At 41.7% G+C, this 13,649-nt stretch overlaps 1 protein-coding gene across 1 annotated transcript in view; it reads left to right on the forward strand.

Moving 5' to 3' along the window:
- Nucleotides 1–12,832, forward strand: part of C4BPA (complement component 4 binding protein alpha) — a 28,940-nt gene extending 16,108 nt beyond the window's left edge. The window contains exons 8-12 of the mRNA XM_045787775.2: nucleotides 314–514; nucleotides 5,812–5,997; nucleotides 10,392–10,565; nucleotides 11,705–11,880; nucleotides 12,417–12,832. Of these exons, the coding sequence (XP_045643731.1) occupies nucleotides 314–514; nucleotides 5,812–5,997; nucleotides 10,392–10,565; nucleotides 11,705–11,880; nucleotides 12,417–12,590 (911 nt within the window). The 3' untranslated portion in view covers nucleotides 12,591–12,832. The remainder of the gene's footprint in view (nucleotides 1–313; nucleotides 515–5,811; nucleotides 5,998–10,391; nucleotides 10,566–11,704; nucleotides 11,881–12,416) is intronic.
- The last annotated feature ends 817 nt before the right edge of the window (nucleotides 12,833–13,649 follow it).

Raw genomic sequence — 13,649 nt, forward strand, 5'->3', positions numbered from 1 at the left:
AGATAAATAGTGAAGTGTCCTGTTGGGGGGGGGCAATGCCTTTTTCCAACTTCCACAAAAATATTATATAGACTAACTGTGATTCTGACACTCTGAAACTATAAACTCATGTGGATCATGAAAAATTATGTTCATAGTAATAACGATAACTTGGTGCTAGCTTGTTTTCTGATGTGGCTGATGCATTAGCCAGGGCGAGACAGTTGCTGGCTGAGTGAACACAGGGCATCCTTTGATAGGACAGGTTTGCTGATGATCACTGCTGCATGCCTCGTAGCAGTGTCTCTTCCCCTTGTTCTTTCTTTATGAGCAGATAGTTGTACTGACTTACCAAACATCCCAAATGCCTACTGGGAAAGATACAACAACCACGTGCCAACCAAAGAGCAAATATATAATATCGGCACCGTGTTGAGGTACAAGTGCCATCGCGGCTATGAACCTGCTTCGGATGCGCCTACGACTGTGACTTGTCAGAGAAATTTGACTTGGACCCCACACATAGGATGTAAGGGTGAGTCTCTGCTTTTTAAATCTTTTTGTATATCAGATGCCCAGCATGTGCTGGGCTTTTTTTTTTTTCTTCTTCTTCTTTAAATAAATGCAATTTTATCTTTCAAGATAAATGTAGGATTATAATAATTCAACAGAAGAGTGAAGTATTATTGTCAGAAGGGATCATGAAAGCCTTGGGGGAGCTGAGAAACTATAACTTTCCTTACCCCATTTCAAAATCAAACGAGACGTGGACAGGGCAGGGACACAGAAGCGAAGCATTAGGCAGGTACAGGATTAGCTTGATCGCTGGTGAAAGTAGCACGGAGAATATGGCGCAGCACTTACCAGAGTCAGACCTCCGTCACAGCCCTTTCCTCCCCACGGTCGACTTCGCCGTGCCTGGTGGAAGGAAGGTCTGCGAAACAGTCATGAACTCAACCAGCTGCAAGGTGACTTGTGTCTCGGATCTTTGAGCCAAGGGGCCGCGGGCTGCAGGAGCTGGATTTCGTGACCTGCCTCTAGGAGACAGACCCTGACCCCTGACCCAGGACTCTGGCCTCAGAGGGATAAAAAGGAGACTTGCTGCAATCTCAGCATGTCTTTTGAGAGAACGTGAGGCACTGAGAGACAGGCGGACGCAATTTTATGGGCTTCAGCGGGATTGACAACAGAGGGAGAAAATGCTTCCTTCTGCACATCAGAGTCTTGCCATTTTAGAAGTGAAGACACTTAGGCCCGGGACATAGGGAACTTTATTCCACAGATTGGAATTTGAAAACTGTGTAAAATGAACAAGTAATGAAAAATGGTAGTTTAGATCAACCCATTGGAAGATTGTTCATTTCGCATTAGGACTTCAACTGCAGTTATTTGGACTCATTTGGGGACAATAAATGAGTTTTAACAAAATCTCTGAATTAAGATATATTTAACAGTGATTGCCACCACTTAAATAACAAAGTATTAATAAATACAAGCCTTTGAGGATTTTCCTAAATGAATACAAAATAGTGACTTGTAATTAACATACTGATTTTTTCTATATAAATGTTTATACATGTTTAAAAACCTACTTCTATTTTTCTCCATCTTTTTCTTTTCTTCTTTATCTTATTATTGAGGTATAGTTGACATACAATGTTGTATTAGTTTCAGGTATACAACATAATTCAACAATTCCGTGCATTACTCAGTGCTCAGCACAAGAAGTGTAGTCACCATCTGCCACCATATGTTCTTGCAATATTATGACTCTATTCCCTATGCTGTACTTTTCATCTCCATGACTTATTTATTTTATAACTGGGAGTTTGTACCTCTTCATCCCCGTCACCTATTTCACCTACCCCTCCAGTTTGCTCCCCTCTGGCAACCACCTGTTTGTTCTCTGCATTTAAAAGTCTATTTGTTTATTTGTTTGGTTTGGTTTGGTTTTTAGATTCCACATATAAGTGAAATCATATAGTATTTGTCTTTCTCTGACTTAGCAATCATGGGCCTTCTTGGCCCATCCACGTGTCGCAAATGGCAAGATCATAATTTTTTATGACTAATATTCAATTCGATATATAGGTACATACATGCACCACATCTTCTTTATCCATTTATCTATCGACAGACACTTGGGTTACCACATATCTTGGTTGCACCAATTTACATTCCCAGTGGTAGAGCACAAGGATTCCCTCTGTACTGCATCCTCGCCAACACGCGCCATTGCTCTTCTTTATGATACTAGCCATTCTGACAGGTGTGAGGTGAGATCTCATTGTGGTTTTGATTTGCAGTTCCCTGATGGTGAGTGATGTTGAGCACCTTTCATGTGTCTCTGGCCACCGGTATGTTTTCTGTAGAAAAAAGTCTCTTCAGGTTCTCTGCCCATTCTTTAATCGACTTATTTGATTTTTCAATGTTGAGTTTGATATGTCCTTTATATATTTTGGATATTCACCCCTTATTGAATATATTGCTTACAGATATCTTCTCCCATTCAGTAAGTTGCTTTTATGTTTTGTTGGTGGTTTTCTTCACTGTGCAAAAGTGTTTTATTTTGGTGTAATCCCAATAGTTTATTTTTGCTTTTGCTTCCCTTGCCTGAGGGAACAGATCCGTAAAAATGTTGCTGATGCTAATGTCCGAGAGATTACTGCCTGTGTTTTCTTTTAGGAGTTTTATAGTTTCGGGTCTCACATTCAGGTTTTTAGTCCGTTTTGAGTTTATTTTTGTGGATGGTGTAAGAAAGTGGTCCGGTTTCGTTCTTTTGCACATAGCTGTCTAGTTTTCCCAATAGCATTTATTAAAAAGACTGTGTTTTCCCCATTGTATATTCTTGCCTCCTTTGTCATTGATTACTTGACTGTATAAGCATGGCTTTATTTTGGGGCTCACTATTCTGTTCGATTGATCTATGTGTCTATTTTTGTGCTAGTACCATATTGTTTTAATTACTATAGCTTTGTAGTATGTCTTAAAATCTGGGATTGTGATACTTCCAGCTTTGTTCTTTCTAAGGATTGCTTTGGCTGTTAGAGGTCTTTGTGGTTCCATATAAATTTTAGGATTATTTGTTCTAGTTCTGTGAAAAATGTTATTGGTATTTTGATAGGGATTGAATTAAATGTGTAGATTGTTTTGAGTAATATAGACATTTAAATAATACTAATTCTTCCAATCTATGAGCATGGTATATGTCTCCTTTTTTGTGTGTGTCTTCTTCAATTTCTTTCATCAATATCTTATAGTTTTCAGAGTAGAGGTCTTTCACTTCCTTAGTTAAATTTATTCCTAGGTATATTTTTTATTTTTTTAATAATTTTTCTTTTCTTTTCTTTTCTTTTTAAAGATTTATTTATTTATTTGTTTGACAGAGATAGAGACAGCGAGAGAGGGAACACAAGAAGGGGGAGTGGGAGAGGAAGAAGCAGGCTCATAGCGGAAGAGCCTGATGTGGGGCTCGATCCTGTAACGCCGGGATCACGCCCTGAGCTGAAGGCAGATGCTTAACGACTGCACCACCCAGGTGCCCCCCTAGGTATTTTATTCTTCTTGGTACAATTGTAAATGGGTTCTTTTCTTAATTTCTCTTTCTGCTACCTCATTGTTAGTATATAGAAACACAATAGATTTCTATATACTAATTTTATATCCTGAAGCAGTTTTGAATTTATTACTTCTAATAGTTTTTTGGTGCAGTCTTTAGGGTTTTCTATAAATGGTATCATGTCATCTGCAAATAGTGACAGTTTTACTTCTTCGTTACCAGTTTGAATCCCTTTTATTTCTTTTTCTTTTTTTTTTTTTAAAGATTTTATTTATTTGACAGAGAGAGAGACAGCCAGCGAGAGAGGGAACACAAGCAGGGGGAGTGGGAGAGGGAGAAGCAGGCTCACAGCGGAGGAGCCTGGTGTGGGGCTCGATCCCATAATGCCGGGATCATGCCCTGAGCCGAAGGCAGACGCTTAACCGCTGTGCCACCCAGGCGCCCCTATTTCTTTTTTTTTTTATCTGATTGCTACAGCTAGGACTTCCAGTACTATGTTGAATAAAAGTGGCAAGAGTGGGCATCTTTGTCTTGTTTCTGATCTTAGAGGAAAAGATTTCAGTTTTTCACCACTGAGTGTGATGTTAGCTATGTGTTTTTCATGTGTGGTCTTTATCATGTTAAGGTATATTTCCTCCACATCCACTTTGTTGAGAGATTTTGTCATGAACGGATATTGTATTTTGTCAAATACTTTTCCCACTCTTTTGAAATTATCATGTTTTTAAAAACCTTTCCTCTTATTAATTTGATGTATTACATTCACTGATTTGCAAATATTGAACCATACTTCCATCCCTGGTATGTACCCCAATTGATCATATTGAATGGTCCTTTTAATGTATTGTTGCATTCAATTAGCTAATATTTGGGTGAGGATTTTTGCATCTTTGTTCATCAGGAATATTATCTGCAGTTTTGTGTGGTGTCTTTGTCCGATTTTGGTATCAAGGTAGTACTGACCTCGTAGAACGAATTTGGAAGTTTTCCTTCCTCTTCTACTTTTGGAACAGTTTGAGAGGAATAGGTATTAACTCTCCTTTAAATGTTTGGTAGAATTCACCTGTGATTAGTGAACCCATTTGGCCCTGGACTTTTGTTTGTTGGGAATTTAAAAACCTACTTTAATATTATATTTATGTTACCTACTATAGTTTTATTTATTTAATTATTTAATAAAGGATATATTTAACCATTTAAAAAGCAAGAGTGAAATGATATTTATCCTAGTTATCAGAAAATCTGATTCAGTGTGGATTTGGACTTATGACTTAAATATTTAAAAGTATTTTCTACAGTATTACACAAATATTAATATTATAATTTAGAAAACGTGAATGTTGGGGATTTTTATTATAATTCATAAATAAATGAGTGGTGAGAGTGTTTGACTATGCCCAGAAGACCGTTGTAGTGCCAGTCAAGCTCCTGATGTGAAGAATAGGGCATTTTATTCTGCTCTGATGTTTTCTCTTACACCAAGCAATATCAGGTTCTACCTAATAGTATTTCTACTAGTGAATAAAAAATATCTTTTTATCAGGTCTTACTGCATTAAAAATGAAAGAACTTGAGTAACTATTTCTCTTAAATTTGGCATCAAAAAGAAAAATCCTGGCCATATGCAGTAATTTAAATTTATTTCTGTGCATTAACAGTCAGGTAGATATAAACTTTTTTTTTTTTTTAAGATTTTATTTATTTGACAGAGAGGAGACAGCCAGCAAGAGAGGGAACACAAGCAGGGGGAGTGGGAGAGGAAGAAGCAGGCTCCCAGCGGAGGAGCCCAATATGGGGCTGGATCCCAGGATTTTGGGATTATGCCCAGAGCTGAAGGCAGACGCTTAACAACTGAGCCACCCAGATGCCCCTGGATATAAACTCTTAAGACATTTTTCCTCCTATGACAGAGGAAGTGTAAGGTATTAGAGAGGTTAATAATGATGTAACCCTAATGAAACCATAAGCCATGGATATTATTTCTCATTGCTTTTGAATATTTCTGAAAATTTACATTTTCATACAGGTTTCATCCAGTGTCTCATTTTGCAGGCTCCTAATGAAATTATTTAGTTGAAAGGAAATGACTAGGTTGGGGTACGGTAGCAATCAGGGAGAGGGAGAGCAGACCCAAAATGTCTCAGGTACCCTTTTCTGTTTCCCCAATCTCTCTTCAGCGGTGAAATCTTTGAAAAGCAGAAATGAGTTTAGTATCCATAGGAGGTTCATTGCAGTGATTTTATTAACCATTAGCCTCACTTTTTATTTTTTAGAGCTGTGCTGCCCAATACCAGAGCTGGAGAATGGCGAAATCATTTCAAAAAGCACTAGCTCTGTGAATAGCTGTGCTTATTTCTACAGAGACACGGTTCATTATATGTGTTATAAGAAATATCAGTTTGAAGCTAGATGCCGCGAAGATGGCACTTGGTATCCCAAAACACCAACATGTGATGAGCGTAAGAGCTTATGGAATTTTATGGGGTTTTTTTTCTTTTCTTTTTTTAAATTTATATTCAGGTTAGTTAACATATAGTGTATTATTAGTTCTGGGGTAGAATTTCATGATTCATCAGTTGCATATAACACCCAGTGCTCATAATATCAAGTGCCCCTCCTTAGAGCCCATCACCCAATTACCCCACCCCCCACAAACCTCCCCTCCAGCAACCCTCGGTTTGTTCGATGTTTCTTCATATCAAGGTGCTGGAGATTATTAAGGGAAGGTTTCAAGTCAGGAAGAATTTGTATACCCTGCATGACTTTTGGAGTGGATAAATTTGTTAAAAAGCATTGCCCACCCCCTAGTCCAAATTTCTTTTCCCTCCTCATTGTTTATTCCCATTCTCTTGACCTTCCTGCTTTGTTTTACTTTTCTGAATCAGTAAAAATAGGCCACGTCTAATACATCAGCTGAACCTTCCAATTATTGCCTTCTGTTTCTTGGTATTTATTGTCTTGGCTTTTCTTCTTTCTGTCCATATGCCTTAATCTGCAGTTCAAGACCCACCCAAATCTGTTTGAACCCATCTTTTGAAACTTGCTTCCTTTCTTCCTCAAGGTTCCTTCCCTTCCTTCCTTCTGCTGTCTCTAAGTTCTCCTCCAGACTCTCCCTCAGTGGGAAACGCCTACCTCTCCCTCACCAAGAGCACTTAAGTGCTAAGCACAATCCTACCTCTCCCATTGTTTTTCCATGGCCCCATCTACTGATATCAAGAACAATTACCCCTGCCGGATAGTGATGCTTCTTCTTGCCTTGTGTGTAAGAAGGAGCCCAAAGGAGCCCTAAAGCAGTTCAGAGTGCTGGGTTCCAGAAGATACTGTAAAGTAATATTGTGAAGTCTCATCACTGTACAGTATTGCGTCTCAACTGACACTTCTACTGTGTCTTATCAGGCCATACCCATATCCAAACAGGTCTATGGGTTCTGGGTGATGAAGTCTTTAATGGGAGTAGTACATTCCATGGCCATGGTCTCAGTACCACACCTCTTTTGCTGTGAGCGGGTTTTCTAGTGGCACATACTGTACTTCTATGCCAATTATTGAAACACTCTATAACCTTCAGATAACAGTGCTGACCGAAGTCCCACAGGCAGGAAAGGCAAACCCATACGTGGAGTACTTGTGTATTTCTGTCAAAATACATATTTGTCCCTTCCAGACAGAAGGGATGCAATATGGTCAACTTGCTATCAAGTGGCTTTGTGGTTATCTCAAGGGCTGGGGTCATATTAGGGACTTAGCCTTGTGGCTGGCAGTTTGGAGATCCAGTGACAGCCTTGGTAAGTGGGAGTCCATGTTGTCGTGCCCATGCTTGTTCTTCCTCCACACCACCACTCTGCTCCTCTTCCTCTTGGGACGGCACTGGTGAGGCCAATGACGGAAGATGGCTGACTTCAGCTGGCTGACACATTGTTTCCTGTTTGATGTTTTAATGCCTACTCTGCTGGGGATGCTCTGTGGGTGTTAACATGCAAACTCAAAACCTTGCACTCCCTGTCGTTCCCGTATGTCCAGTCACCTGCTTCTACCTACCCCAGATCTCCTTGGGCCTAATCATCTTCCAATCTTTGTCCTTAAGGGCGCTGACAAACAACCCATTCATTCTGGGCCTTTCCAGGCTACTTTAATCTATCCTTAGCACATTTCTTTGTCCAACAAAGTGAATGAGCAGAGCCCCTAATTTTTTCTTACTACTCTCTTTCCCTGATCAAGTTGTCATGAAGCTTCCGTCCATTTTAGCTTACACACACATACCCAAAATGCACATCTGTGAATGAGGCTTGGCGTCCCTCTGTCCTGTCAGTTGGTTGTAATGGATACTCCACATGGCCATAAGCATGAGCTAAAGAGGCACTTGTGCAGCAGTGGATGGGCACCAGTAGGTTCTAGGCTCCCTATTTGTGCAGGCTGCTTGTGCCGTCTGGTCCTGCTCATGCTCAATCCCAGATGACAACATCCATTTTATAATGAATTGTTTGTTGCCTGCCTGGCCTTATACCTTGGTTCTGATTGACCAAGATCATGATTTTGGCACATGCTCATTTCATGACCCAGTATGAGGCACAATTTCTATCAGGACCAAAATCATGTCAAGAGTTATGTCTCAAACAGCACATAATTCTCTGCAGCAGTGCATGGCCTTGCTTCAGGATCTCAAGGGTATACCCTGTGATAGTCCCATTGATATTTGCATGCTTTCTGACTATAGCCACCTTCGATAAACTAGGCTTTGCTGGGTCATAAGTTTCAAGCCACAGGACAATTTCACTGCAACTGGACTTGCTGTCGAGCCTTTTCCCAACATGGGCCCCACTAAACCCAACTATCTGTTACGTCATCTAGCATATGGACTGGAATAGTTTTCCCAAGTATGGAATGTACTGCCTCTAGAGTCTAAAACGTTCTACTTGGTGTTACGCAACCTTTTTTGTGGTGTGGTGCGCATATCCCATTAGTTTAGATGGGATCGCCTAACAAGCCCTGAACCCTGGACCTCTAAAGATTATATTGATATGGCAAACCCTTGAATCTTTACCTTGTATAATCTGGAGCATCAGCATGGAAGTTGGAAAAACCCAGTCTTCCCCTTCACTTCCTGTGATTCTCTTGTGTGTCTCTTTTACGACTCACACAGAACACTCACAACAAGTCACGTGACCAAATGTCTGAGTTTTGTTTTGTTTTGTTTTTTCTTTTCAACAAAGAATTCTGCACAACACCAGCTGGGAATCCTATAATTTAACACAATTCCAGCACTATCTAACCGCAGAGAGTAGCAGATCCCACAGGATAAAGGCTCAGTCTCCTGAAACTGCCTCCCACATTAGATGCCAATTGTGGGTAGTAGGTCCCTGGGCTACTACCAAAGTCTGTTCCACCTTGCTGCAGATTGTAGGTTCACACGATCCCCTTGTCCAGTTCCATTAATTTGCTAGAGTGGCTCACAGAACTCAGGGGAACACTAACTTATAATTACCAGTTTATTAAAGGATATGATGAAGGACACAAATGAAGAGATACATAAGGTGAAGTCTGGGAGGGTCCCAAGCACGGGAGCCTCTGTCCCTGTGGAGTTGGGGTGCATCACCCTCTAGTACATGGATGTGTTTGTCCACCTGGCAGCTCTCTGAACAATATACTCCTGAGATTTTATGAAGGTTTGCTCACTATAGGCATGCTCAATTATTAACACTGTTTCCAACTTGTCTCCTCTCTTTGGAGAGGAGAGCAGGCCTGAAAATTTCTAAGCTTCTAAGCTGTGCATCGTGGCTTGGTCTTTCTGGTGGCCAGCTCTAATCCAGGAGCCACTGATATTGCCTCAGTAGAACAAAAGATGTTCTTAGTGTTCTAGGCACTTAGGAATTTACAAGGGTATAGAAGGTCTGTGCCAGAAACCCACATGGATTATCTATCTATCTATCTATCTATCTATCTATCATCTATCTATCTATCTGTCATCTATCTATCTATCATCTATCCCTATTGTCTCAACATGCTAGTTTCTTCTTGCTCATTCAGTAGAATTAGCATGATGCCATTAATGTACTGGGTCAATGTGGATATCCACATAATCATAGTATCATCAGACTCTATTATGACAGGGGCAAGTGAGTTATCATACCCCAGGGCTAAAACGACAAATGTGTGATTTGATCCTTCTGTGTGTATGCAAACTGTTTCTGACCCTCTTTTCTGATAAGGATGAAAAGAAGACATGTGTTAAACCAGTGGCCCCCACTTACCCAAAGATACAAACATCTATTCTAGCAAAGATAACACATCTGAAATGACAAGGAAAATGTTGCTGAGTTTTCAAGAGTCGACTGGAATTACCCATAATCCTAACTTTTCTTGTAGACAGACTGAGGGTGTAAATGACAATAGAATGGGGAGGGAGGTTTAGTCCTTTAAGAGTGGCACCAATTTCCCCATTTCCCCTGCCACCTTGGTATATGATATATTTTTTAAAATGCTGTCTTTTCTTCAAGGGGATGGGGATGGGCAGGATCCGTGGCTTCTACTTGACTTCTTGAATGTGACAGGTCTCACCCCATAGGCCGAGAAGTCAACTTGGGGTTGAACAAAGTATTAATTTTATCCATTCCTATTATACTTCGGAAGATATTAGAGATGACCACCAAGTGGTCTAATGATGGGGCCATGATGGTTCCTCAGCCTGCGGCTTACAGGAGGGCAGCCCAGGTCTTGGGTTTGGCTAAGGGATCCTATGGGCAGAGAAGATGACAGGACAGAATGGAGCCTCCTACAAAACACACGGATTCTGGGATGAGTTGTTTTTTACATTCTACAAGCTCATGCTCTCTCACTTTTATCTCACACCATCAAGATTGCGATTTTCCTCCTGAGGTTGCCCATGGACGTCATGAAGAAGTCATAGGGTTCCGTGTATTCATACAAAATGAAGTGATATATAAATGCGATGAAGGATACACTCTGGTCGGAGTGGCCAAACTCTCTTGCAGTTCCTCACACTGGACCCCTGCAGCACCTCAGTGTAAAGGTAACTCCAGCTCCCTTTGCAGCCGGGTGGCTGGAACTGTCACAAAAGCACGGAAGCATTTGATTCAATTTGATTTCTTTGAAATCATGATTCTGTTCAGGATGCAAACAGTACAAAAGGAATACATGAACATCAACCTTCCTTCCTCTTTCTCCCAGTCATAAAATTCAGCCCCTATACCCACTTTCCTGTATAGTTCCAGAAAAATTCTGCAGGTGGCCCTTTCATCTATGGCCTGTAGCAAAATTTTCATGCAATCTTGCTCTAGCATGAATGTGAGCGCTCATGGGCTAATTCCAAACATCACTAAGTGGCAAATACTTCCCTCACAGCCTAGCACAAGTCACCACCTACCCATGCTGCAGGCTGTGTGTGGGGACAGCACAAGTCAAGTTTAGGTCTGACCTTTACAGGCAAACAGGTTAATAGCATTTTACCATCCGCAAGTCTGGGGATTATTTGCCACCACGGTCTCCATTATACACAGGAGCCAATTGGTAGGAGGGAACATTTCATTCCCAGTGTCTTGATGGGATCAAGAGATGAGGGATACTTGCTTTGTTAGCTGAGAACCTGGGGTCACATGGCTATTTTATATCCTGTCATGTTCTTCAGAATTATAAAGGCCTCGGACAAGTTTCTTTTTCTTTTTTTTTTCTTAAAGATTTTATTTATTTATTCGGCAGAGATAGAGACAGCCAGCGAGAGAGGGAACACAAGCAGGGGGAGTGGGAGAGGAAGAAGCAGGCTCCTAGCGGAAGAACCTGATGTGGGGCTTGATCCCATAATGCTGGGATCACGCCCTGAGCCGAACGCAGACGCCCAACCGCTGTGTCACCCAGGCGCCCCTCGGACAAGTTTCTTAACCTGTCTGTATCTCAACTGTCTCCTAGAAAAATGGGAGAGGTAACAGTCCTTACCTCACAGAGCTGAATCACATAAAATGCTTAGCCTGAGTCAGAGCTATAACTGTGGTCAATGGTCAACCTAAATGTTAACAAATATTATTGTTACCAACACAAAAGAAAAGATAGAACACTTGGTAGCACCCATGATAGTTAATTCTTATCATCCTAGATCTGTTGTCATGTCTTTTTCCTTAGATTTACATATTGCTTAAAACTGTGTTTCCATTGTAGCTCTGTGTCCAAAACCAGAAATAGCCCATGCAAAGCTGTCTGTGAATAAGGATCAATATCTTCAGGCTGCAAATGTCACCATCCAGTGTGACTCTGGCTATGAATTGGATGGTCCTCAAAGTATCACCTGCTTAGAGGACAGAACCTGGTACCCCGGGGTGCCCAAGTGCGAGTGGGTAAGTGGCACGATTCAAGATAAGCTCCTGTGCTAGCCACCCTAAAAATGGGGCCTCAAGCCCAAGCACTGTCCCAGCCTGCAGTGGTGAGATCTGACTTGTCAGGAGTCATTTCGGAGTCCTTTGAAGGTATTCTCTTCTTTCTTGAAGCTCTCTGGCCAGGTAGGACAAGCTTTCCTTTCTCACTGGAGAACAAGAAAAAACCATGCTGTTTAGGGAGAAGAGGGTCTCAGATACCTGGTCTTTTTCTAGACTATATAATAAATTGTGTTCCATTTCTCATGGTCTCAGAAACAGCCTCTGTCCTCACAGAGGCCCCCTGAGAAGCTGCCTCAGAACAGGTCCTTATCCCTCTGGGAAGGACTGTGGTGGGACCCAAGATATTTTCTGGTTTTCCTGCTCACCAGCAGTCCTATGCTTGGTCTTGGCTCTGAGCCTGAAATCCTGTCATTGTCAAGAGATCCTCCCTCAACCCTGCTCTTTCTTGATTTGGAGAGAAGCCACTCAACCACACCCAGCATCTACATCTCTTTCAGGTGGTCCCTGAAAGCTGTGAACATGTCGGCAAAGGCAGAAAGATCATGCAGTGTCTCCCCAACCCAGCGGATGTGAAAACAGCCCTGGAGCTGTATAAATATTCTTTGGAGATTGAACTACTGGAACGACAGATAGAAAAGGCGAAGAAATATACTGCAGAGTCACCACGATAATTTCCCCCAAAAGAGGGAGAAACATGTGCTGCCTTCAATACAATACAGATCACTTCAGCTTACCAACTCTACTGTCCCCTTCGCACCATCATTCACGGGAATAAATGTCTAGAAAGGATAATTTGTTCACAATTAGGGCTTTGTGACTGTAGATTTATTGATTGTCTTGTAGCTGATGGTTTTCCTTTTCTGGACCCAAAGCACACATTTTTTTCAAGTAAAAATGTATGTATCAAAAACGATTTTGTCTTTGTGGTCATTAGAACTCTGTCCTTCATGAGATCCTTAACACACCCATTGAAGTTAATTCATTTCCTTTACTGTGAGGGCCTTGGACATGGACGTCACTCACAGCAAAACATTTCCCCGGGTTGCCTCACTGCACACTTCCACATGTGCAAATCCCTCAGGTCCGCAGTATTTAGATCAAATGTCAACACACCCCAAAATCCTGGTCCTTTCTCCCCATTTGAAGGGAGTCCTGCCCTTTACCAATCCCCATGCACTTGCCCTCTGCCTCACCAATGCCACCTCTCGATTTCTGCCTGACAGGAAAGGGGATCGTGTTTGTGTCTGGACCTCCTTCTTCCATTTTGAGAGAACAAACTCTGATAGACTGATGAATGAGGTTCACGTGGCGGCCAGCTGTGTGTTCCCAAGTCCTCCATTTTCCTCAACAGAAAAGTGAAATGGCCTGAGCAAGTATCCCACACATGAAGAGAAACCCCCATCAATCTCCTCTATATCTTAGGGTATCCTGGACACTGTTGTTCCTTCTACTCACCACCCCCTCCAAGGCTTACATCCTCTGAAATCTCTCATTCATGTCGCAGCCCCTTTGCTTGTCTCTTCTCTCTTTGTTCACATACCTCTATGGGGGAACGCTGGCCTCTTTTGTTTTCATTTCACCAAATACACTCTGCAGAGGCACTGGTGTCTCATAGGTTTTCGCTGAACTTCAGATGTCACAGAGGGGCTGGAACTGTAAGAGAAACCGACCTAACATGGAAGGTAACTATGGCGGGTCCTTAAAACCATTTGCCTGCTCCTGCTTATAGG

The sequence above is a fragment of the Ursus americanus genome, chromosome 2, assembly GCF_024610735.1.
Source record: "Ursus americanus isolate L20-20 chromosome 2, mUrsAme1.1.p, whole genome shotgun sequence".
Classification (NCBI taxonomy): Eukaryota; Metazoa; Chordata; class Mammalia; order Carnivora; family Ursidae; genus Ursus; species Ursus americanus.